This window comes from Lissotriton helveticus, chromosome 5_1 (assembly GCF_964261635.1).
Source record: "Lissotriton helveticus chromosome 5_1, aLisHel1.1, whole genome shotgun sequence".
In the NCBI taxonomy this organism is placed as follows: domain Eukaryota; kingdom Metazoa; phylum Chordata; class Amphibia; order Caudata; family Salamandridae; genus Lissotriton; species Lissotriton helveticus.
In genome coordinates this window covers 1,762,376,717-1,762,400,537 of record NC_136065.1, presented here as the reverse complement: position 1 = coordinate 1,762,400,537, position 23,821 = coordinate 1,762,376,717, and the positions used below count along the sequence as shown (strand labels likewise).

The 23,821-nt window shown below is 42.4% G+C and overlaps 1 protein-coding gene across 1 annotated transcript in view; it reads right to left on the bottom strand.

The window, feature by feature from the left end:
• CRHR1 (corticotropin releasing hormone receptor 1) overlaps positions 1-23,821 on the bottom strand; it is a 2,033,077-nt gene that overhangs the window by 1,577,351 nt on the left and 431,905 nt on the right. The window contains exon 2 of the mRNA XM_078645030.1: positions 2,425-2,509. Coding sequence (XP_078501156.1) covers positions 2,425-2,509 — 85 coding nt within the window. The remainder of the gene's footprint in view (positions 1-2,424; positions 2,510-23,821) is intronic.

Here is a 23,821-nt window from a genome sequence, read left to right as displayed (position 1 = left end):
TTTTTTTTTTTACTTTAAGCCATGTTGCACAGCAGTCTGCGGTGCTCTGCAACATCTAAACCCTTTTGTGCGCCAATGCTTGTTTTCTTGCTGGATTATGTACATCGTGAGTTATTTTGCTTTTAATGCTGGTACAGTGGTTGTTACTGCTGTGTATGTTCTGCATCAGGCCTTCAAAGTTATGCATGAATTGTGAGACAAGGACTGTCAGTAGGGTTTGAGATGAATACATTCATTCAGTCTATTTGAGGAGCTTTACAGCTGTACTTAGACTGTGCCTCTGAGAAGCCAGGGTGGAATCCTGGGGCTAGTGACTGGGCATTGCAACCATCAAGATGGGAAAAGAACAGAGCTGGAGCTGCAGATTTGAAGTCATATCCCAGCATGTGGGTTTTAGTTTCCTGAGGAGAGGAAGCTGACAAGCACTCCCTGGATTTTTTCTGCTGGTGTAAGTTCTGAAGGAGTGATCCCTGTGGAATGTGAAGCCAAGGGATTTCTTGTCTATGAAAAGTAGTGGAGTGAAGCAGTCATGCTCATATTGGGAAGCCATTATTGTAATCAGCATTATTGGTGTTATATTTTGGAATGTATGACGTTACAACTCATACATTCACAACGCATACCATCACAAAGCAACTTTTACAACGCAACATCCATTACAACGCATGCTTTTACAACGCATGCCATTACATCCCAGATGTTATTACAATGCATACCATTACAACGTAAGTATAGGTAAGTATTTAATGTTATTAATTTACATTTTAATATAATTACATTTTTTTTTTATTTTTCTTTATATATTTTTATTTTCTATTCTAACTCCTGGGGGATGTAATAATAGGGTAAGTGTTGAATAGTGTAGGGGTTAAAATTACTATTCTAACTCCAGGGGCGTGTGATAGTAGGGTAAGTGTTGGATAGTGTAGGGGTTTCAATTACTATTCTAACTCCAAGGGGGTGTAATAGTAGGGTAAGTGTTCAATAGTGTAGGGGTTAAAATTACTATTCTAACTCCAGGGGGGTGTAATAGTAGGGTACATTTTGGATTGAGTAGGGGTTATATTATAATTATTTTAATTACATGTATTTACATTTATAATTAAATGTAATTAAAATATTAAAATAAAATTAATTACATTATTTTATATTATTAATAAAATAAAATAAAAATATGTTTATAAACAATTAAAGTAATTAGATTAATTTTAGAAAATTAAATTAAAATTATTTTATTTTTTTAAATTAAATACTTACCCATACTTACGTTGTAATAGCATCTGGGATGTAATGGCATGCGTTGTAAAAGCATGCGTTGTAATGGATGTTGCGTTGTAAAAGTTGCGTTGTGATGGTAGTGCGTTGTGAAAGTTGCGTTGTGATGGTTGTTTCCCTATATTTTGGATCACTAGATGTCCACTATGTGCTCGACATGCAGGCTTCGGTAAGTAAGAGGTATTGTTGAGTCAATTAATATGTTCCAGAGTGGGGACAGCGCTGTTGTTGTTTAAAATTGAAGTAAAATTCTATGTAATTCTGCGTAGAGTATGAAAAGGAAGAGAGAACGGAACCTTGAGGAACATCAAATATGACGGAAACTCATTGGGATCTGGATGGTAAGATTTGGATTAACTGCTGAGAGTTGCAATAAATAGATCATTTGTTTTCAAAGCTGATGCATGCATTCAGGATGGTCAATAATGTTTATGACTGCTGAGCCGTGGAACAGTATCAGGAGTCAGACGTCTTTCCTGTCTACAGGAGCAGGGTATCCACCGTAACTTGTATGGTTGTTGTTTCTGTGGTGCAACATAATCTCAAGATATACAGATAGTCATGCAGAGCTGTTTGTTGTTGATTTGTTCATGTACTTCGATGGTAACTACTTAGTTAATTATTTTTCATGAGCGCGGTTGGTTGACAAATGTATTCACTAGAAAGCTAGGCAGCTGGAATCCAGAATTTCCTTTTTGAGATGGGGAAGATTTGCCCTGTTAATAGTATTATTAGAGCTTATGATGTTTAGGATAGTATGACTGAAGAAGGAAGAGTGTCAGCCACACAGCGTAGCTTTGTGGGTGACAATGTGTGTGAGGTCTTTGGTTGGGAACAGGGCCAAGGAGTTCCATTTTAGAAAGCTGTGCTTAGGTGGAACATGGTGGTCTTTTGAATTGTGGATGGCATCTATTTTCGGTGGGGATGAAGAGAATGATCGGAATTTAATCATATACATGACAAATTAAATTCCCAGCTCCTAGTTAGGCATTGCACAATCCATGGACAATAGCAATAGGCCTTGCTCATTGCACATGTGTTTTTAATTAAAAACAAGTGAATTTGCGTAAGAACATTTCCTTCTCCTTTCAGCAATAGGATGCTAGGACCCAAATCTGAACTCACAAAATTACTGTTTGTAGCACTTACCGGTGATATTGGTGAGTGGCAGCACACTCTCACAAGACTGGTCCTGAACAGACCCCAGGATAAGGCTGAACCATACCAGGAATGCCTGCAGAAAGAGCACAATGTAACAGTTAGTTGACTGCCACTGCCACCATTTACACATGAAGATCAAGGACTTCCACAGTCTCACAAGTACATATCAACTTCTCCACAGTAGGTTTTGCTCAAGGTACATGTTGAATCCTTTCCTGCAAACGTCACAACTGCAAGTAGTAATATTGTAATAAATATTTAAAAAGTGACCTAAAACAATATCTCTGAGTGATGGTTCCATTTCTAGGATCCCTTGCCAATAGGCAATGCACACCCACAACCATAAGGTTACCTAAGAATGCTGACCACCAGAGCAGTAAGAGAGTAGTGTGAGGGTACTTAGACCGTGAATATGCAGAGGATGCAGCCTTACACAACAAACCCTCTGACCAATAATATATCAAATGGCCCAACCCAAGTCCTCATAATACACGCCACCGGTCACCATCCGTATTCTGTCACCTCATATTCCATTCGTCATACCATTCATATTCTTCTTCCCCAGACCACCTTTACAATTTCATCTCATCCTTATTGTAAATAATTCTCCAGCCATACACTTTCAGCCTTAAAGTGCTTAGACACCCATACCAACTGTAGTCCTTCCTCACCCTCTTCTGCCCCATCTATGCCCACTAATGACTAGGCCTGGGCAGTAAACTCTGCTCTTTTTGCAAAGTTTGTAGAGTTTTTCCCACTCGGCACTCCACCTAGATCGCGCGGATCTGCGGAGTGGGGCAGAGCAGAGTTTTTACTCTCTCATGGCTGACCAATGTTAAGTTGGTGAGTGCCGAAAATCCAGAGCTAGACCCCCTCCCGGCGAGATTTCTCAACACAGGCAGTCGAGGGTGGTCGCAACTGCTCGAGTTGAGAAACCTGCTGCTTGCATTGAGGAAGCTGTTGCTCAAGTATAACATCTACTCGAGCGGCAGAAAGAAGTTTAGTTCTCTTGTGCTGCACATGATGCCTTTTCCACTGATTTTGCAGAGCAAGACAAATGCCCGACAATAAAATCAGGGTGAGCAGCGCAACTTACCTCACTTTGCCACTTGCGGAACTCCGTGGAGCGCTGCAGAGTTTTTTGTAACCTCTTTGAGTTTCACGTGGCAGAACTCTGCGAACTCTGCCCAGGCCTACTAATGACCATTGGATATGAGGCGAACATGTATACATTGGATAGGTCACACCTTCAACAACAACACCTCTATCTCCCTCGTACACTCCGTATAATGAATTGTTATCCTTTACCACCACCACTACTTGCAAACCCATACAATTAGTAATCGCAGTACCCATTCCTCACCCCATGAATCTCGTACACTCATGGTCACCTATTCTCCATAAACCTCCAGTGCATCCCCGCATCACCACCCCAGCCCCCAAGCAACCTCAGATAATTCTTGGATCAAATTTGACTATGCAAAGTCCTAATCAACCCAATACACTCACTCTACACACTACTATGCTTAATTTGCAAGACTACACACTGGAAACTCTCAATGGAAAAGTTGAAAACTGACTTAGCCCCATCATACCTGCTCTCTTGGCATCCCTAAACTGTTTCATGTTGTCTCTGTCAGTATTGGATAGATCATACTAGAGTATCAGAGTGAGTATTTTAGTGTTGTTAGTAATGTTAGTAAGACCATACATTATTTTTAAGTGAGTAGAGTACCAACAAATCCTCATTTGAAGACTCACCACTATCTAAAATCATGTCTGAAAGGTTGCCAATCAAAAGTGTAAAGAGGCACGTACAGGGAGATTAAAATAGAAAGAGGTTACCCTCTCAAACATCTGTATTGGTTGATATACATTTCCAATTTCAATGCTTTTTGCATCTCCTCCCTAATACAAGTGTTGTTAGAAGTTGCATTACCATTTCTCCTACCCATTGATGGAAGTTGTGTTCTTTTTTAGCATTCAATATCCATGAATATCTGAGACATTCCTGTCTGCCTTTTGGGTTGATTTTATTAATCATATTCAGTGTATTTCAAGGCAGGTGCTCTGACCTATGATGTAGCCATCTATATTTGACAGCCATGAAAGCCAAATGGAACCATTTAAGAATGAACATTCAACTTTTCCCTAATGAAGGTTAGTGCTCAAAAGACCATTACTAAGTATTCTCCCAACTAGTAATATTTGCTATATGAATACTTAAGCACAAAACTCGGTTCTGTTTTTCTTCGAGTACCTGTAGGAGATAAATGAGGCCTCCATGAAATGTTGTCATGCTATGATTTGAGTATCCACATCCAATTCAAGGAAGCATGATTTCATCTGGATTTAAAGTATTCAAGGAAATACATTTTAGGAAGTTCCACATTTTCTCAATACCTTTTCTTCACCATTCTGAGGTGGACACAACCCCCAATCAGTAACACCTTGGGTTTTGGTAATTTGGAGTGGCAAGAGAACACTGTTACCATTGTTATAAATATCCTATCTAAAAGATGGAAAAATCCAACAGCATACAGGAAACCTCGATTCACTGCGCTAATGAATTAACGCAGGTACCTGCTTTAAGTGGTTAATTTGAGCTGGTGGTTTCCGGTGCTCAGCACCAGCACTTTATTGTCAACACCAGCACTTATGACAGACTGTCACATGGTGGTGCTATTTGCATATTTTTGTGATGAGAACAACAGTTGATCATTTTAATTGATATTGAATTAATAAACACCTGCTACCCAAAGCTATAAAAATTGCTTGGGCGGCAAGTATTAGTAGGTTTTAATGTACATTAAAAGTCTGAATTTTCACACATGTGTGAGTGTGATTGTTAGTTGTGTTGGTACTGTCACTGGCACCGCTGGCATAGGCAATGTGTGGTGCAAGCAGCAGTGGCTTCTAAACAAGGGCCCTGGGTCTTATTTGTTTTACAAAATCAGCACTGCCTTCACGTACTCGCTTTCCCAAGTTTCTGATGTTAGGAGATTTTAATATTCATCTGGATAGCCTGGAAGCTCCAGGGACCAGAGATCTGCTGGACACATGTAATCTCACCCATCTGACCCAGTGGGTCAGGGGTGCCACACACAAATGCGGTCATTTGATCGACATAGTTTGTTCCAACTTCGATCTCTCCGGCTCGGACCCCTTGCCTGTCACATGGTCAGATCATTTATTGATCAGGTTTTCATGGGATATTGGTAAACCACTCCCTCCCTCCTGTCCGTCAATGGGCCATTTACCTCAGAAGATTAATATCCCGGCACTGTCTAAAGCATTGTCATTAGTTCAACCGGGAGAAGCCCAAGATCTGTAAGGAGCAGTGGAGAGCTTCTCCGCCTGGATTAGCCAGGGGGTCAAGTCTTTACCTAAGCCCTCCCTCAGACGTTAACCCCGTGGCACTCCCTCTAAACCTTGGTTTACAGATTCCCTCAAAGAACTTAAGCTTGGGTGTAAAAAGCTTGAGAGGCGCTGGCGACGCGGGTACTGCCCTTTAGCCAAGGCGGCACTTCGCGCCGCCCAGCGGGATTATTATGCAGCCATTAAAGAAGCTAAAGGCAATTTTTTGCAGAAAGAATTCCAGAGCTAACAACAACAGCAACGAAATGTTTTCCATTGTTCGTAGCTTTCTATCCCCTCATGCAGAACAAGCAACCCTCCCTATCTCATCTCAATGGTGTGAAGATCTCTCTACTTTTTTTATTGCTAAGATCCAAAGGATCCAAGATAGTCTAGGGACCATTTCCCATGAACAGAGGTCTCTGTTTTTGCCCTTTCTTCCTTGCTCTAGAGCACCTAGCCAGCTCTTTTCGCAGTTCAGGCCGGCTGAGGGGAGGAATGTCTTAGCCATCCGTAAATCCCTAAAATCAGGATCCCCTTCGGACCCCTGTCCGGCCAGAGTGCTGGGCGGTGTGGCTGAGGCAGTTTTTCTTGAGGCTGCAGCCCTCGTCAATGGCTCACTTCAGTCGGGCATAGTCCCCCAGCAATGGAAGCATGCCAAACTCCTTCCTCTCCTCAAGAAGCCTTCTGCTGATCTCTCCATCCTCCCTAATTATCGTCCCATTTCCCTTTTACTGGCCTTGGCTAAGGTCTGTGAAAAGGCGACTTTTAGGCAAGTGGAGGAGTTTGTTGAGACTTCAGGTGCTCTTCACCCGGCTCAATCAGGGTTTAGGACGTCCTACAGCACTGAGACAGCACTGGCTGAGATAACTGAGGCTATTAGGGAGTGCCTGGATGCGGGTGGCAGGGCCGCACTGATTTTATTGGACCTCTCTGCTGCCTTCGACACGGTACCCCACCAACAACTCCTTGCCCGATTGTCTGCCATCAGCATTACGGGCTTGGCTTTGGACTGTGTCAAATCCTTTTTTGACAACCGCACCCAACAGGTGTGGATGCCGCCTTTTTCATCATCAGTTAATAAACTGTCCACGGGCGTCCCACAGGGGTCTACTCTTAGCCCCTTACTTTTTTATATTTATCTGACACCCCTGATCTATTTGGCAGAGGAGCTAGGTGCCAAAATAATGGCCTATGCCGATGACACTCAGCTCCTATTTACTTGGAAGGGCTCTGATCTTCAAACTGACACCGCCCATAAGTGCCTGTCATCTGTATTCTCCTGGCTGGCTCAGGCCAGTCTCAAATGTAATGAAGACAAGTCCGAGGTGCTGCTCTATGGCCAGTTTCCCCCACCTTCAGAAAATCTCTTTGGCCACCTGATTTTCCGTGCCCTGAGTCTGAGGGTGGCCCTGCCAAGAACCTAGGAATATTGTTTGGGGAAGATCTGTGTTTCCTCAACAAATCAAAAAACTCACAGGAGTCTGTTTTGGCTATCTTAAAGCCTGTAGGAGATTCTTTCCTCTGCTGCCTCGCACTGCTAGGGAAAAGGTTGACCGGGCTCCCATTCTTTCCCGCCTAGACTATGCTAATGCTCTCTACATTGGCATACCGGGTTACCTCCTAGGAAAACTTCAGGTTATACAAAATGCAGCAGCTAGACTCCTGTTTGATATCCCGAGGAGTGGCAGTGTGCGACAGCAGTTCAGGGACCTTTATTGACTTTCCATGGCCCAGTGAGTAAGTTTTAAAGCACTGACCATGATTCATAAGGCACTCCACGGTTCCGGCCCTGTCTACATTAGAACGTGGGTCACATTCTATTTGCCCAGGCGACCTTTACGTTCCGCCCTCCAACGTCGGCTGGGGGTCCCTAGGTTCCGCCGGTCACGGATTGGGGGTCTGTCTTTAGCGGTTAAAGCAGCCACGCTGTGGAATGCTCTTCCAGCTGACCTCCAGCACACCCAGGAGTTTCCTATCTTTAAAAAACTTCTCAAAACGTTCCTGTTTAAACAGCTGGTTTAATATTTCCATACACGCATGCCACTGTTCACCTACGTGCCAGGACACTCCAGAGTATTAGTGCGCGGCGGTATAAATCTTTCTATAACATAACATATAACATAACATTTGACCTCATGTTTATTGAGAGAATAAACGTTGTTCAATTTAAAGGCACCTACATACATTTTTCTGACTAGGCTACAGCTAAGTATAAATTAGTACTATTGTAAAATGACCCCTTTTTGGGTGGCCACATTCCAATTTTCATATTGTTTGGGACTCATCTACTGATAAACTTGAACGCTAACATTGGGACACTATTATCCAGTGCCCAGTGTATGTGATCTGACCTTTAAATCATGTTGAAATTGGTTTAAAACCTGACTGGTACATTTAACTTTCCTGTGAGACCATAGTATATGATGCAGAAGTACATGCATTGCATGGAAACTTAAATGACACTTATGGTGTCTCTAATAACAAAAATGAGCTGGCTCTAATCAGTAAGGCTGAGCACTTAGAACAACATAACAAGAGGATATGCTAAAACTGATATGAAAGTTTCAAACACTAAATGACATCCAGAGAAGAAAAACTATTCAAAACCGGGAAATGCTAATTAATAGCTATTTATTCGACATAAATGAAAAGATATAACATATGAATCATTTCAATCAAAATGTTACAGACACATATAGAGCAAATTGGACACAGCACGATAAAATTACACACATACCTTCACTAGTCAAACATATCACAGTCATTCAACTCACATACACACATTCATACAGAGTACTCCACACGATCTGGAATGACAAATGTACCAGTGTGGAAAGTAAAGGGAACTGCTCTCTTAATAAATATCGAATTTACACAACAAATTCTAAAAGATAGTACACTCCAATTAATCTGTAACAATAATAATGATCAAAATCATTTCATAAAGGTTGTGTACTCAAAGTAAACTCAAAAGTGGTACGGGTCAACACTTGAATTGCAAGAGCAGACCATACGACAGAGGCCTACGCGTTTCGAATCCCTGTGAGTCAAAAAGAGATTCTCCTCAGGGCCAAGGAAATTCCTCTTCGATTGTAGGAAGAAAAAACTGGTACAGTGTAGAAGGCTCCTATCAATGGTGACACTGAGTCCACAGCAAAGGACCGTAAGGTATCAGCAAGATTCAGAAAACCAGTAACTCCCGAAGTCCGCGTCTAAATAGGGAGACTGGTAGAACGGTTGGAAGGCTCCACAGTTAGCCTTTAGCGACGCGCGATTGAACAGAGTCTCTCAGTGAAACCGGTCAGCGTCTCAACGGGCACTGATTCCTCGGGCATGCGCAGTCGGGGTGAACTCACGGGCTGTAATCGACGTGAAGAAATTGACGGACTCTAGATGAGAACACCGGAAGGAACAAGGTCTCACAGTGTAATCAAACGGCGTTCGAGGAGCAATAGTCCCTCGAGCATGCGCAGTGGATGCGTACTGAATATGTGTGACATTGGACATGACGTGCTTTCCCAGAGACTTGCCCAAAACAACATTGTCACTCATCAGACTGTAGAATGTAAAGTAAGGATCACACCTTAATCAATAATGCTTGAACAGCAAAAGCTACTGACTTCATTATAAAAATATCTTTTCATTTAATGAAAATCCAATCTAATGGTAAGGTCGTATTTTTATTAAAGATATGGGCTTAATAACTTTTCGAAAGTTACTTTTACCCTGCCTAACGTTCTGTAGTGTACTTTGCATTACCTCACCAGCAACTGAGCAGCCTGTCCTAGGATGGAATTAGGTGCAAATAAAGGTGAGAAATCTACCACTAAGGTAGAGACAATTACCTGAGAGTTAGAAGGTGCTATCTTCCCCTGGCAGGAACACGAGTTCTGTTGTACCTAGGAACTTAATTATCTTCAGAGGAGTCTACCCAGGCAAATGTAAGGTGACACTTGAGAAGCCCCAGCTTTTTCCCCTTAGTCAGGCTGGCACCAACTCAACAAGTGTTACACTACCCCCCAGAACCAACTTTGACTGGCCACAGAGAAGGGAACTGATCATTACCTTGACCACACCTCGGGGTAGACACATAGGCTGTGCAAAAGAACAGTGTGCCCATCTTGGAATTTGAAGGTCAGGGGCACTGTGGGATTGTTTAAAGTAGGGCTAACCAGAATTGTTGAAAAAAAGGGTAGGGTTGCCATTCGAAACATTTACCCCATTGGTTAGGGAGTGCACAGGAGTTGTTCCCACCCAACGGCTTATGAACCCTGCAAAGCTGGACATCACCCAGTCTTTCCCCCAACATTCTCTAGACCTGCAGAAGGACAGAGGAGGACTGGACCTGCTGTCTGTGACTTGTGAGGACCTCTGAAAGAGTGGACCTGCTCTCCCTTGTACCCATGACAAAGAACTGAAATCAAAGGGTCTGTTGGCTGACCTTTGTGACTACAGGGACATAAAAAGCTCCCCGATACCTTTTTCCATACAATTCCCAGCTGACCAGTGGCAACTGGAACTTGGACTGGACTTGATAACCTGTGGATGTCCGAACACCCTCTACCCCACACCTAAACCCCAAGTACCTGGGGAGCTTATACGTGTACTCCTATGATTGCTTTGGTTCTAGGAAAAGATTTAGAACGTTTTGAAAACTTTTGCTCCAGATCTAACAGGACCTACCTGAAAAAGTAGCTCACCAGCAGTTTCACGGAAACAGAATACTTTTCAGATTAATCTCTTTGAAATACTCCTGCATCTCTGAAAAAATGACAAACTCCCTTTCTGTTTTTGATCTAAGAAGCTTTTCCAAGAAAAAACCTCGAAAACTCTTGAGCCTTAGCATGACCAACCTGTGGCAGGTATCCAACTGGCAGTCTCAAAGCAGTGACTACAATTTGAAGTTTGTCCTCAGGGAAGACAGTATTTTCTTCAAAACAAAAAAAATGACAGTCTTTTTTTGCATTAGGTATTTGTTTCTGAAGGTGGAAATTTACAAATGTTTACCTTTCTTTTTCATGTAAATGCATCCAGTGCAACAAGTTAAATTATAAACAATATATCATCACTTTAAAAAGAGACTTTGCTACAGCACACAAACAGGCGGGAGCTTTTCCCTACAGGAGAGCATGTAAGAACGTTTAGATGCCAAGTTTCTTGTATGCATTGTGCGGGGATTTACTCGAGGAGATGCCAGGGCTGGAATGCTCAATGAGAAGCAAACTTAAATGCCTGGAGTGTGATGAGATATGTAACTAAAAAAAAGAATGTATTATTGATGTTATTAACAGTGCCTGTTCTTAAAGGATACAAGGTGCCAGGAAGGGAGACATTCCAGTGTGTCAGGCTGTGGCTCTGAGTCAAAGCAAAAGAGATTATCATTTAGGTCCCTAAAATGAGAGACTCCATACTTAAGTAGACATAGAGGGACCACGTAGATTGGGTTACAGAATGGGCCAAGAAAAGACTTACTCAAGCCAACAGTGCAGAATCACAGTGGTCTTTGAGGTTCATTTCCATTTATGCAGTCTGGAAAACGGCTAGAGATGGCAGGCAGACTACAAAATTTGTTAAATTATGATGGAAACAGTGCAGCGTGAGCCAATTTATCAGGCCAATTTATCTTCCTGATCTAATCCATTCTTTTCTCCTGTACCCCTCTGAATCTCACGAGATATGGGGCCTTATTTATGAAGGCCTTGCGCCGCCGGTGCGTCACTTTTAAAATGGGAAAAAGTGACGTATCGGCGGCGCAAGGCCTTCATAAATAAGGCCCATGGTCTTTAGCGCCGGGACACCTCCGGAGGTAGCTGCGCGCTCTACAAACTTCTAAATAAATAATAAATAAATAAATAAGGTCTAGCTAGATTAATTTATAAGTTAAGTCAGAAGTGACCCTAGGTCTGGGGAAGACACAGTCCCATGCCAGGCAGAGACTGGCACAGCACTAACTTGTAATCACTAATGGAGAGCGAAAGAAAGTGAAATCAGTTGCACTCTGCCACTACCGAACATATGCCTCAGGGCATAAGCATAATTGTCATGTTTGCTGAAGTGGGAGTCAATAACACTGCATCCTGCTTTGGGGAGTTCAAGACAGGGGCACATGCTCTCCACTGCCCTGCAGCGGCCCTTTCACTATCTCAGGAGAAACTGTGATCAAATACAGCACACAGCTATCCATGGAGACTTGTTCATGCTATATATTTCTGCTAATTAATATGGTCGCTCTCTAATGAGAGTTCAAAACAGATGTGAGGGTCTCTATAAGAGTACTAAATATAAAAGTAAACTATTTTCATTGATATTGACTCATATTATCGATCATTTTATTGAGTCACAACTCAGATCCCCTTGAAGACAACTGTGTAAGCATAGGTATGTTTTCTATTATGACACCATCATTGGCTTTAGGGACCCAAACCATCTACCTGAGGAAGTCACCAGCCTGGCCATCAACTGCAGCTGGGAAACAGCATGTGCGCCACCACGTCAGACAGCATAGGTGTGTTTTTGATTTGAATAGGGAAATGCAAGGTTCTATGTGCAGCTGTTCTAAAATTAGGAATCACGATTTCCAAATTACAGAATCACAATTCGGAAATCACAATTCCCATTATAACAATACTTTGTACTATTAAATAGCAATATCTAGTGGGTAGCAAACCGATCTCCCTCATGAATATTAATGAGGTAAGTTGCACTTTGCGACCTATTAGGAATGATAGCCATCACAGGGATGATGGCCTGATTGGGTGACAAAAAAGAAAAAAAGGAGGTCACCGGTATGCTCAGAAAGAGCACCTAAGCGGTAACTATGTGGGGCATGGTCGAGAGGCCAATGTATCAGAGAAGTAATCTGTTCCTAAGGGGCTGTGCCTTTGTGTTGTTAACTATGAGTTGTCTGTATTTTTAACTTATTCCCTAGGAAAACATTTATTGGTGAAAAGAAAGCAGAGTGGTGGTACTGACCCGTACCTTGAAGAAATTGCCTCAAAACCAACAGGCAATGAAACATGTTGGCCCTCTATGATGAAAAGAGGCAACACAGTGTCTTTTTAATGTGAGCAAACCCACTGAATAGATTATAGGTGAAAAGCTAGTGTTGGTTATAGCTCGTTTTTAATAACAATAAAGTGGTCCTTAATTGTTGGGATCCACTTTATGGGTTGAGATCATTATCATTTATTTACTTTTTTGTTTTCTTTAAGGTACGGGTGTGCTGATGATGAGAACTTGAGTCCACTGGTGAGAACCAATCAGTGGACTCCCATAGTGCTACTTCCATGAGGCACCCCGTACCATTGCACACTATTTTTGTATTTTTGGCACTTTATTGGCACTCAATTATGTAATCTGGATTTCATTTATTACACCTAGCACTGGACTGCACCAATAGGGAACATTTTTACAGCTAGAACAGGGACCAACAGAGGTAGACAGTGTATGATTAACTGCCCATTCAGCACAAGAAGTCGTGGCAGCTATTGACAGACATTAGGTCCATTTGTATCTGTTCTAGTATCTAGGCCAGGTCATCATTGTGTTTTGATTCAGTGAGTGGGGGGATGACCTGGCTTATATAGTACCCCTCAGGCTCCTTGGTGAATTTAGTCATCAGACCACCATGTCTGTGATTGCTTTTAAATAAAGCTTTTTTTAATGCATCCCTTTTTCTGTAAAGGATGCATTTAAAAAACACAATTGGCAAAGCCAATGAGTCCTGCCGTCCGTTTGGAAAAATGGGCCTTGCCATAATCATGTTCAGCATGGACCAAAAAAAGAAACAAAAACAATAAAAAATCAGGTGCAATGATGTGTAGGCTGTTGCTGATTGCATAATCCAGCAGGTGCAAAAAAGAGTGTATTTTAGTGTGGCGGGACAGAGAGAGAACTACAACAAAAAAAATCATTGTTTTGATGAGTAAAGAATTGTAACGAAAAAAAAAGAATGTACTTGCTTTACCAATCGGGTGGTGGTGGAGAACTATGTGCTATTAAATCTGGTGGGCGGAGAGATTTTAAGTGTCTCTTCTCTGTGTCCATTATTTTAGGGGCTAGACGAGTAATGTGGACAGCGAAATAGCGAGATCTCCAGAGGGATGAATCATAAAGTGTGCTTTTAGGCACAGCTGCCACCCACAGGGTGCATAGGCTAAGCTTCACTACAGGCCCGATTGCAGCCCGTTGCCCTGGTTTCAAAACCATTTCAATAGGCTAACTAGCCACTGTGCCTCGATTGAATTTTCCATCAGCTACTGGATTTACACAATGCCTGTTAACTGGACATGAACAATCTACTGAACTTGCCATTGGAACCCTGAAATACCATTTTAGACTTAGGTAGACAACTTTCAAATTTACAGGGTGAGTTTTTATGCTTTCATGTTTTTTTCTGCTCATTTTATTGTAAAATCAAACCTTTCTCTGCTCAATAACGCCAAGAACACCAGAAACAACGTCCATGAAGGAATGAAAGCTGTTGCTGCCTGGATGAAGGAGAGCTGCCTGAAGCTCAATTCAGATACGATAGAAGTCCTCATCCTGGGAGCCTTCCCCTCTGCTTGGAACGACTCCTGGTGCTCCTTTGCTCTAGGAAGTCCCCCTAAGCATACGAACCATGCACGAAACCTCAGCATCGCACTGGACTCCTCACTCACAATGGATTGCCAGATAAACACCATCTACTCGGCCTGCTTCAACACACTCGACCTGCTTCAAAAGACCTTCAGATTGATCCCCACCGAATCCAGGAAGACAGTCTTCTATGCCCTCATCAGCAGCAGATTCGACTATGGCAATGCACTCTATGCCTGCGTCGTCCAGAAACTCCTCTGAAGACTCCAGAATGTCCAGAATGCCGCAGCAAGACTAATCCTCAACACCCTCCAGGCAAGCCACAGCACTCGACACCTCCGCAACCTCCACTGACTCCCAGTCGACAGAAGAATAACTTTTCAACTCCTCACCCATGCATACAAGGTCCTTCACAATGCCAAACCCGCATACCTGAATCACTGCCTCACATTCCACATATCTAACAGACACCTCTGCTTCACCCAGCTTTCCCTGGCTACCGACCCACAAATCCACAAGACCAGAACTGGAGGAAAGTCCTTCTCCTACCTTTCCTGAAAGACATGGACACCCTGCCCATTCACCTCAGGAAATCACCTGTGCCGAAGTAATTCTGGAAGGACCTCAAGACCTGGCTCTTTGGATGAACTCAGAACTTAGTCTGATCCGCTGCCCCACCCCCACAGCTCCTTGAGACCCTCACGGGTGAGTAGCCACGCTTTACAAACCCTGATTCATTGATTGATAACAATCTCCAAAGGGTTACATCTTATTGGATCTTTTACCATCTTGTGTTTGAATGTGATAGTAGTGTTTGAGGACATATTTGGAATACAGGTGTCTCTTGAATCTTTTTTTGTGCAAATATTTTAATTTCACCTATTCTAATTGCCAACATGTACATAAAATAACTATAAGATGCATTATTCTTTTTGGACAGCAAGTTTATGGAATTCAATTATTCATAACAATTCTTGTTTGAATCCAGCAGCATAGCTAGGTTGTCATGGGCCCTAGTGTAAGCAAGGTAACTGGGCCCCACACGAGGGTGACATATTAGTCTGTCAACTGCTCCCGACACTCCTCAAACTCCTTGGACAGAGTGGCATCTGCCATATCAAACCTTACTATCACTTTTATACACACATTACTATAATTCAAATCCCTGCACAGCATTTCCGTAAGTCAAAGCCATAACCCTAAAAAGCATTACCAAAGCGAATGGGTTTGGCACCTGTAAAGTGCATGCACATAAAGGCTTAACATACAGGGACCCCACACTCATACTGTTGCTCTCACATAGAAACATCCCTCACTCTGCACTCACACAGGCACAGCTTTCAACCTATAGACCACGTACCCTACACTCATAAAAGACAATGTTAATCCTGCATTCACACAGGCACATCTCTCACAATGCACTCACAAAACATGGTGGCTACCCTACACTCACACAATCATACTGTTCACACGCAAGTGCACTGCTCACAATGAAGGACCAGAGTTTGGACAGATGGTGGCATATGAGGCACAGGCTGAGCATCTGGTGTATCGGTCCACTAGTGTATTTCAAAAGCTCTTAAAGTAAGCAACACTGATGCTTAAATGTCCACTGAAGTTATCTAATCTCCCATAACCCACACTTGGACCTGCACTTCAGACTATGTGTATATGATCTTTGTGGATTTTTGCGGGGAAGAATTTTGGCATTAAAAGACACAAAGCCAATGGCTGAAGAGAGTCAGCCACTGCCTAATCGTATGTATGCTGTTCCGAAGGGCTGAACAAATATGTGAATGACACTCTGTCTGATGAATGACTGAAGTGGACATACTGAAAGCTCTTTTTCTTTATGTAAGATTATGTATTATTGTTTAGATACACATGAGGCAGGTCACAGAGTTAAAACATTCTTTAGGTCAGAAACACTCAGAAATAAAGCACAGGTCAGAGGTGCATGGGGTCCTTGGTTGATGCACAGAAGACATACAGCACTGACCAAGAGTATCACAGTCTTCCCTGAAGGGCAATAAAGTAGTGTACTACTGCAGGACCAGTACAAGTTTACTTTAAAGACATGGAACAAGTGTGGCACTGCAGTGCAAGCTTCTTTCAAAGACATAGAATAAGTATGCTACTACAGGGCCTGTCAGTGCAAGCTTTTTTCAAACACATGAACATATGTGGTACTGAGAGGCCATGTCATGTTTCATTCAAAGACATGGAACAAGTATGGCATTGCAGGGCCAGTGCAAACTTCCTTCAAAGACACAGAACAAGTGAGGTACTCAGAGTCAGTGCAAGCTTTCTCCAAAGGCATGAAATAAGTCCGGTACTGCAGGACCAATATAAGTTTCCTTTAAAGGCATGGAATAAATGTGACACTACAGTGCAGCCGCGCCCCGTGGAGGGAGTTCCATGGGGCAGCCATGCGGGGTGGGGGAGGGGCAGGGTGGGAGGTGGTAAACACCAGAATATGGATGATTGCAGGTAAGTAAACAATTAAATTAATAAAACGAATTTCGTAGCGCGCCCTGCATCGCATTTTGCAATGCAGGGCGTGCTACGAAATTAGTTTTATTAATTTAATTGTTTACTTACCTGCAATCATCCATATTCCGGTGTTTACCACCCTCCCCCGCCCCACCTGTCTGCCCCACGGAACTCCCTCCACAGGCCACGGCTGCTGCAGTGCCAGTTAGTGCAAGCTTCTTTCAAACACATGGTACAAGTGTGCTACTACAGGGCCAGTCAGTGCAAGCTTCCTTCAAACGTATGGAACAAATGCAGTACTGAGGGACCAGGGCAAGTTTCATTCAAAGACATGGAACAAGTGTGGCACTGCAGGGCCAGTGCAAACTTCCTTCAAAGACAAGGAACAAGTGTGGTACTCAGGGCCAATGCAAGCTTGCTCCAAGGACATTAATACGATGTGGTACTGCAGGGACAGCCAGTGCAACCCTCCTTCAAAGACATTGAACTAGTGTGATATTGTAGGGCTCCTGTAAGGTTCCTTCAAAGACATGGAACACGTGTGGCACTAGGCAGCACCATTTCACATCTCCCTTTGCTACAATAAACAAGCAGCATTTCAGATTTGGTACAAGTGTAAGGAACAACACCGTGGAGAATGAGTACTAGCCTGATTCACACATATAGAAGGATTTTATGCTCAAAACAGGTACAAAGCCAGACAGGAGTACAAGCTACCCTCACATCCATACAACACCTACAAATCTGGTCAGAAACAATGCAAGTTTCCCTCACATGCACAGGACATAGAGAGCATCAGTGGCAGCAGCTTTGCAAGTCTATGTTGAAACATACAGGGGCCAATTCACAAAGGTAATGTTAGACGAAAGTCTAACTTTATGACTTTCGGTATCCAAAAAGGGCATTTACTGCTCGTAAATGCCCTTTGTGAATACTGAAATTCAAACTTTACAACTTTCAGTATTCACAAATGGCATTTACGAGTAGTAAATGCCCTTTGTGAATGCCAAAAGTCTCAAAGTTAGACTTTTGTCTCACTTTACCTTTGTGAATCGGGCCCTGAGTATGCAGCATTTGACAACATTGTGGGTCCCCAGTAAATGCAACACAATCGTCATCAGCAGGGTAAGCTAAGATATGCTCACATACAACACAGGTACAACTCGGGCAGAAACACCTAGACTATGTCAGGCTTAGCATGCCCAGAGTAAAGTAAAGAGGTGGGTGAAGCATTGAAAGCTCAGTCCAGATTCTGGGCTTTGGTACAACTTGATGTCCTTTTGAGCACTTAAGCCCAAAATGAGCACAGCTTTCATTTAGCTTCTGCCTGCTACTCACGCCCTAATCTCATGTATCAAGAATGAAAGATGCAGCATTAAACTTTAATGTCAAACAAGAGTGAGAAAGGGATACCAATAGTGTGGCTTCACACGCACTTTCCTCATTAACTCTATGTTCTTTTACTAACTGCCGTTGTCTGCCCTCCACGCATCAGGCTGAATGCAGTGATTACTTTGACTGTCTTGCCTTCAGAAGCCACCTAGTACCATGACATAGGTTCGCCTTTGAGCTCTGCTGGTGTCAGGGCCAAATGGTGCACTCTTCCTTTACAAAAGTGAGCATATGCACTACTCCGGCATTAAGTGTACATTCTATGAGACTTTCGCAGTGCCCCCGCAGGTGCTTCAGTAGAATCTGCTGCTCAGAGTCTGATTTCTGCACTTAAGGGAATCGGGAGGAGCTAACATCAAGATCCCAGTGCTCTAAGAGCTTCTATTGCCCTAGCTGGCCAGTGGTTCTGAAGCAATTTTCAGACTGGTGGTGCTGCCATCTGTGTTACATCACTGAACTCATAGTAATTCTGAAAAGTAGAAGTGTTACACAAAAAACAAGTATCAGGAACGAGTCACCATTACACAGCAGGAAAGTGGTAAGGGTGTAGTATGTAGCTGATCTTGTATTATATGGAAGCCAATTTAACGACAGCACCATATCCATTGGAATTACCACTAAATTTTACACAGACCGTCAATTGTACTGCTAAAAGTATATAACACACAAATGATAATGCATGGAATTTGGGTTTCAATTAGTATTTCTAGTTTGTGCATCAAGTAGTGTCTTGATTTGTTTTGATTCTATTAAAATCTTTGTTTCTATAAACTATAGAAATAGGAATAAAACGTGCTTGATTTTTGCGTTCCTGTTTAATTATTTTGAAATGTGTACAGTTCATTTATAGGAATTTAAATGTTGTTGTGTGTAAAACAAAATGACATCCTACAGCCTTTCCTTTCACACCAGCAACATTTTCACATAGTTCACTTTACAAAATCTTCACACTTTTCAACAATGGAAAGAAAAGTAAATATCAGTCTCATTTAAAAAAAAAAAAAGAAGCAACAATGTGTCAGAAGAATAAACTGACATTTGACCTCTGTCTGAAGGCACAGCAAATGTGAGAAGATAAAAATCAAAGCTTAAAGAAATCTTTAATACTCGTTCTGGTACTGGTAGAAGTTCTAGTTGTGGAACCATGAACCTCTACTAGATGCAAAACAATTAGAAGAAAATTCCAGCTTGTTCTTGGAGCAGACTGTTGGGGACTAATTGTGCTTATACTTTCAGATGGTATTTTCAACTAGTAGAATGCCTCAGTCTTTTCCATTGGTCAAACAAGTTCACAAGTGACTCATTAATTCCAAATCCGCCAGTAACTGGAGCTTGAGAGTTCAAGTTGGAATACCAAGATATTCCTGCACCAGTGGTGGCTGATCCATAGGGGGCGACGGGGCACCGGCCCACTCTGCAAAACTCAACTGACTGCTCAATATTAATAATCGGGCAGCAAGAAATGTAAGCAGACTAATTGACAGCTTTGACAATTCGTCTGTTTACATTTCCGCCCTTTGCTGGCAGCTGCTTCACAGCCTCAAGTGCGCATGAGTCAACAACTAACGCACAGCCCACGCAGGCAAGAGCAGCAGGAGACCAGACTCCGACTGCGCATCTGCGAGGGTCGTTTTTTATTTCAGCACTCCACTCCACTGACATTACATTAGGCATGCTGCGCATGCCTAGTGTAGTGCAGGAGTCTGGAGATTGGATCCTGCTCAGGTGGTGACGTACAGCCGCCCCATGCCCAGTCAGTCAGTCAAAGATCTTTATTCGGATTTAAAAGACATCCATAAAAGTGCATATAAAACACTACAATCATCAATAAAATACGAGAACACAATCATTTCAAAGCTGATAAAAGATAACATAATTGACCATCATTGTGCATTAGATAGATTTCAGATATCAAACAGAAATGGTAATTTCAGAAATTATTCAAGGCTTAAAATGAGATACACAACAATTAAATGCAAAGTCAGTAACGGTGATATGTGCAAGAGAGCAACTACTTGTGCAAATAAGCAATGTGCAAACTAGGCAAGAAAAAGTGCAAAACATATCAGGCCATGTTCATCGATGCTCGTGATCGGACAGCAGCTTTGAGAAAACAACTAACTCTGAAGATTACTTCATCAGAGCATAACATCAATATGTCTCCAAAAGCTAAATTCAAATTCATCCGGGTAGTCTTTCGAAAATATGGGATTAAAAAGTGTTTAGTGTATTTTGCATAGAAGCCACACAAAAAAACGTAAAATGTAAAAGGCTTTGTTTCCCGCCTTTATTACAGGGACAACTTAGTTTTTCCAAATTTTTATTAAAGCCTAGCGGGAAGCATAATAGATTTTTAATGCTCCCATCCCTAAACCGGAACAGCCGACTCCTGTTCCATTTGCCCATCTTTTTACACAGATAGCCTTGGGGCGTATCATGGGGCCTATCACTATCAGGAGGGGTATGTACCTTATAATAGCTGGTTTTACAAGCTCGCTCTTTTCCCTCTCATTACTATAAAGATTGTACAAAGCCCTTTTTACTATATTCTTGTGTGAGCGATCAATTGTTTGGGGGGGGATGTAAATAGATGCACCTGCTCCACACTTGCTAAACTTTTCTCCACCGCCCTGAGCCATGGTATGTGATGGGCCCGCTCGCTTTTTAAATCCGAAATAATATCACGGGTCAAAGAAGCCGCTGAATTCAACCATATTTTCAGCCAAAACAGGGCGGGTCTGGAGCTTATAAAATCCTCTGTGTACGGGAGATTCAGTTCTCGATGGCACACGAAGGATGGGGCAGAAATAACCCCCCCAAAACCTTCCTACAAAATCTATTCTCCTCGATCTGTATATTAATACAGTTCGAGTATCCCCACACCTCAGCACCATAGGTTCCTGTGGGTAAACATTGGGTCTTATAGATTTGTAGCAGTGGTATAATAACCTCTGCATGTTTAGGTTGACGGAGGGAGGTTGTAGAATTAATAGCTTTGCCCAATTCATTTCTCCCCAAGGCAACATGAGGTTGCCATGAACCAGAGTCGGAGAATAACAAGCCTAGATATGGAAAAGTGCATGTGCTTTTTAAAACATTATCCCCTGACAAAATGTGGTTAATTTTATGTTTTTTGGGGCCACAACACATTATGAATGATTTATTAAAATTTGTACAAAGACCAAGATCTGCCATGTACATAACAAATCCTGAGATTAGGGTACGCAATGCATTGGGTGTGCGGCCCATAAGGACCGCATCGTCCGCATAAAGAAGGGCGGGAAGTGGTCTACCATTTACATGCGGAACATCACTTGTTAGTTTACACACAGTGCTACCTAATTCCTTTATATACAGAATAAAAAGCAAGGGGGCCAGAACACAACCCTGTCTGACCCCCCTGCCAATTAAAATATCACCGGAGACTTCACCATCGTTATTCAATCGAACACGTGCTTTCAAATCACTATGTAAGTGGGCCAGAAAATAAACCAAGGGTTCATCTAAACCATAATTCAACAAAACAGACCATAGACGAGAACGATTAACAAAATCAAAAGAAGAACTTAAATCCATAAAACCTAAATACAAAGGGGATTTTTTGACGATGGTATATTTAGCCATTAATAGGTTTAAATTTAGGCATTGCTCCACAGTACCCACATTATTTCTAAAGCCCAGCTGGCATGAATGTAGAATAGGGTTATCCTCTGCCCAAATTCTAATCCTGTTAAAGATGACCCTACCTAAGATCTTCAAGGTGTTATCTATTAAGGATATCGGGCGGTAACAACCTGGGTTCAATCTATCGCCTTTTTTGAAGATAGGCACGATAATGCTATTTGACCATGTTGTTGGGACTGAAGTATGTGATAGGTTATTGAAGATGTTACACAATAATGGAGCCCAGAAGTCAGGTTCTGATTTAATTTGGTCGATGGATAGACCATCGGGCCCTGGAGCTTTGTTCCCCGCGCTTTCTGAGATGGCATCTTCCACCTCCATTATGGTGATATTAAGTGTAGTTAAGGGGGGAACAATACCTATGGTGTTGGGTGATGCCTCATAGATTTTAGAAAAATGGTCCACCCACGCATCCCCTGGTATATTACAATTTATGGGGGAGATATTAGTTCCCATTGATCTTAAGTTCTTAACCTCGCTCCAGAACCCGGTGACATCTCTCAACGACGCTGTGCGCACGAGGGAGTCCCAATGATCTTTTATTAGCTCCTCAGATCTTATTTTTAGGGTGCGTTTATAGCTAGATCTCAGACTCCTCACCACATGCTGGTCCCGTGGATCTGCTGTGAGGGCAGCCCATAGTTCCCGGTTTGCTTTGGAACATGAGGTGTCGAACCACCTTGGTTGTTTTTGGTTGGTGGCTGAGGCTGGTTTGAAACTCCTTTTTTATAGCCTTACAGAGACCTGTAAAGGCCTCAACAATTTCATGTCTGGAACAGTCGGTGGATAGACAAACAGACACTAGTAAGGGGTACTTTTTGATAGTACGAGGCAAAATCCCCTTATTATCTATCCCCCTCCAGGCCACCCTAAGTTTATCTGTTGATGCCGTCAAATTTTGGGGCCCCGATTTCCCTCTGATTCCCCTGTTTTTTAATGGATTTAAGACAAATTAAAATCGAGTAATGATCACTGTATGGAACACTGGCAACTTCAGCCTTTAATAAGAGATCCCCTAGCAAGGAGGATATAAATACATAGTCTATTGTGGTAGAACTCCCACGCCCTACATAAGTGGCCTCAGGTTCATTATTCGCGGTAATGTTTGCCTTTTCCATAACATTAACTAGGTCACGTGTAGACAAGTGGATGAGCAATTCTACTCCTCTTTTACAGCTAGGGGTTCTTGAATGAATGTGGGCATTGAAGTCGCCTCCTATACAAATACCGTCAAATTTACCATACTTGTGTCCATCAGCAATTTCATCAATAAAATCAACTAATCTTATAAAATTGGTGTTAGGATGAGTTGTGAAGTCATTGTTATAAAAGTTGATTAGACATAATTTTATCCTACTAGTGTATGTCAATGCCTGGAAATTCTTGTCATTAATAAGCAGTTTTTCAATTTTTACACCAGCCAAAATCTTGACCCAAATCGATAGGCCCCCACTAGGTCGGCCCATGCGCGGGGTAGGTACAGTTTGTTTATAACAACTATACCCTTCTCGGAGCAGAGGACTGGTACACCAGGTTTCCTGAAGCATTAGGACATCAAAGTTGCAAACCCAATCTAACCACTCCTTAATTTCCATTTTTGCATTAAGACCAGCAATGTTCCAACTCAAAATGGTCAAGTCAGCAGATGGTATAGGGGTGGGGGTGCCCTGCGGAGATGTTAGCTGTTTAGATGGTAACACAGGCGTTATTGGCCCATTTGGCGCCATTATATTGGGACAGATTGGCAATTTTACCACAGGATCAGTTACATTCAACTGATCGCTAGCTGCTATGTCTGAGGAGATGGGTGGTGATGGTCAGTCCAAAGTGTCCAGCTCAGATAGTACACTGTATCTATTAAATAAAGGATATGGTGGTG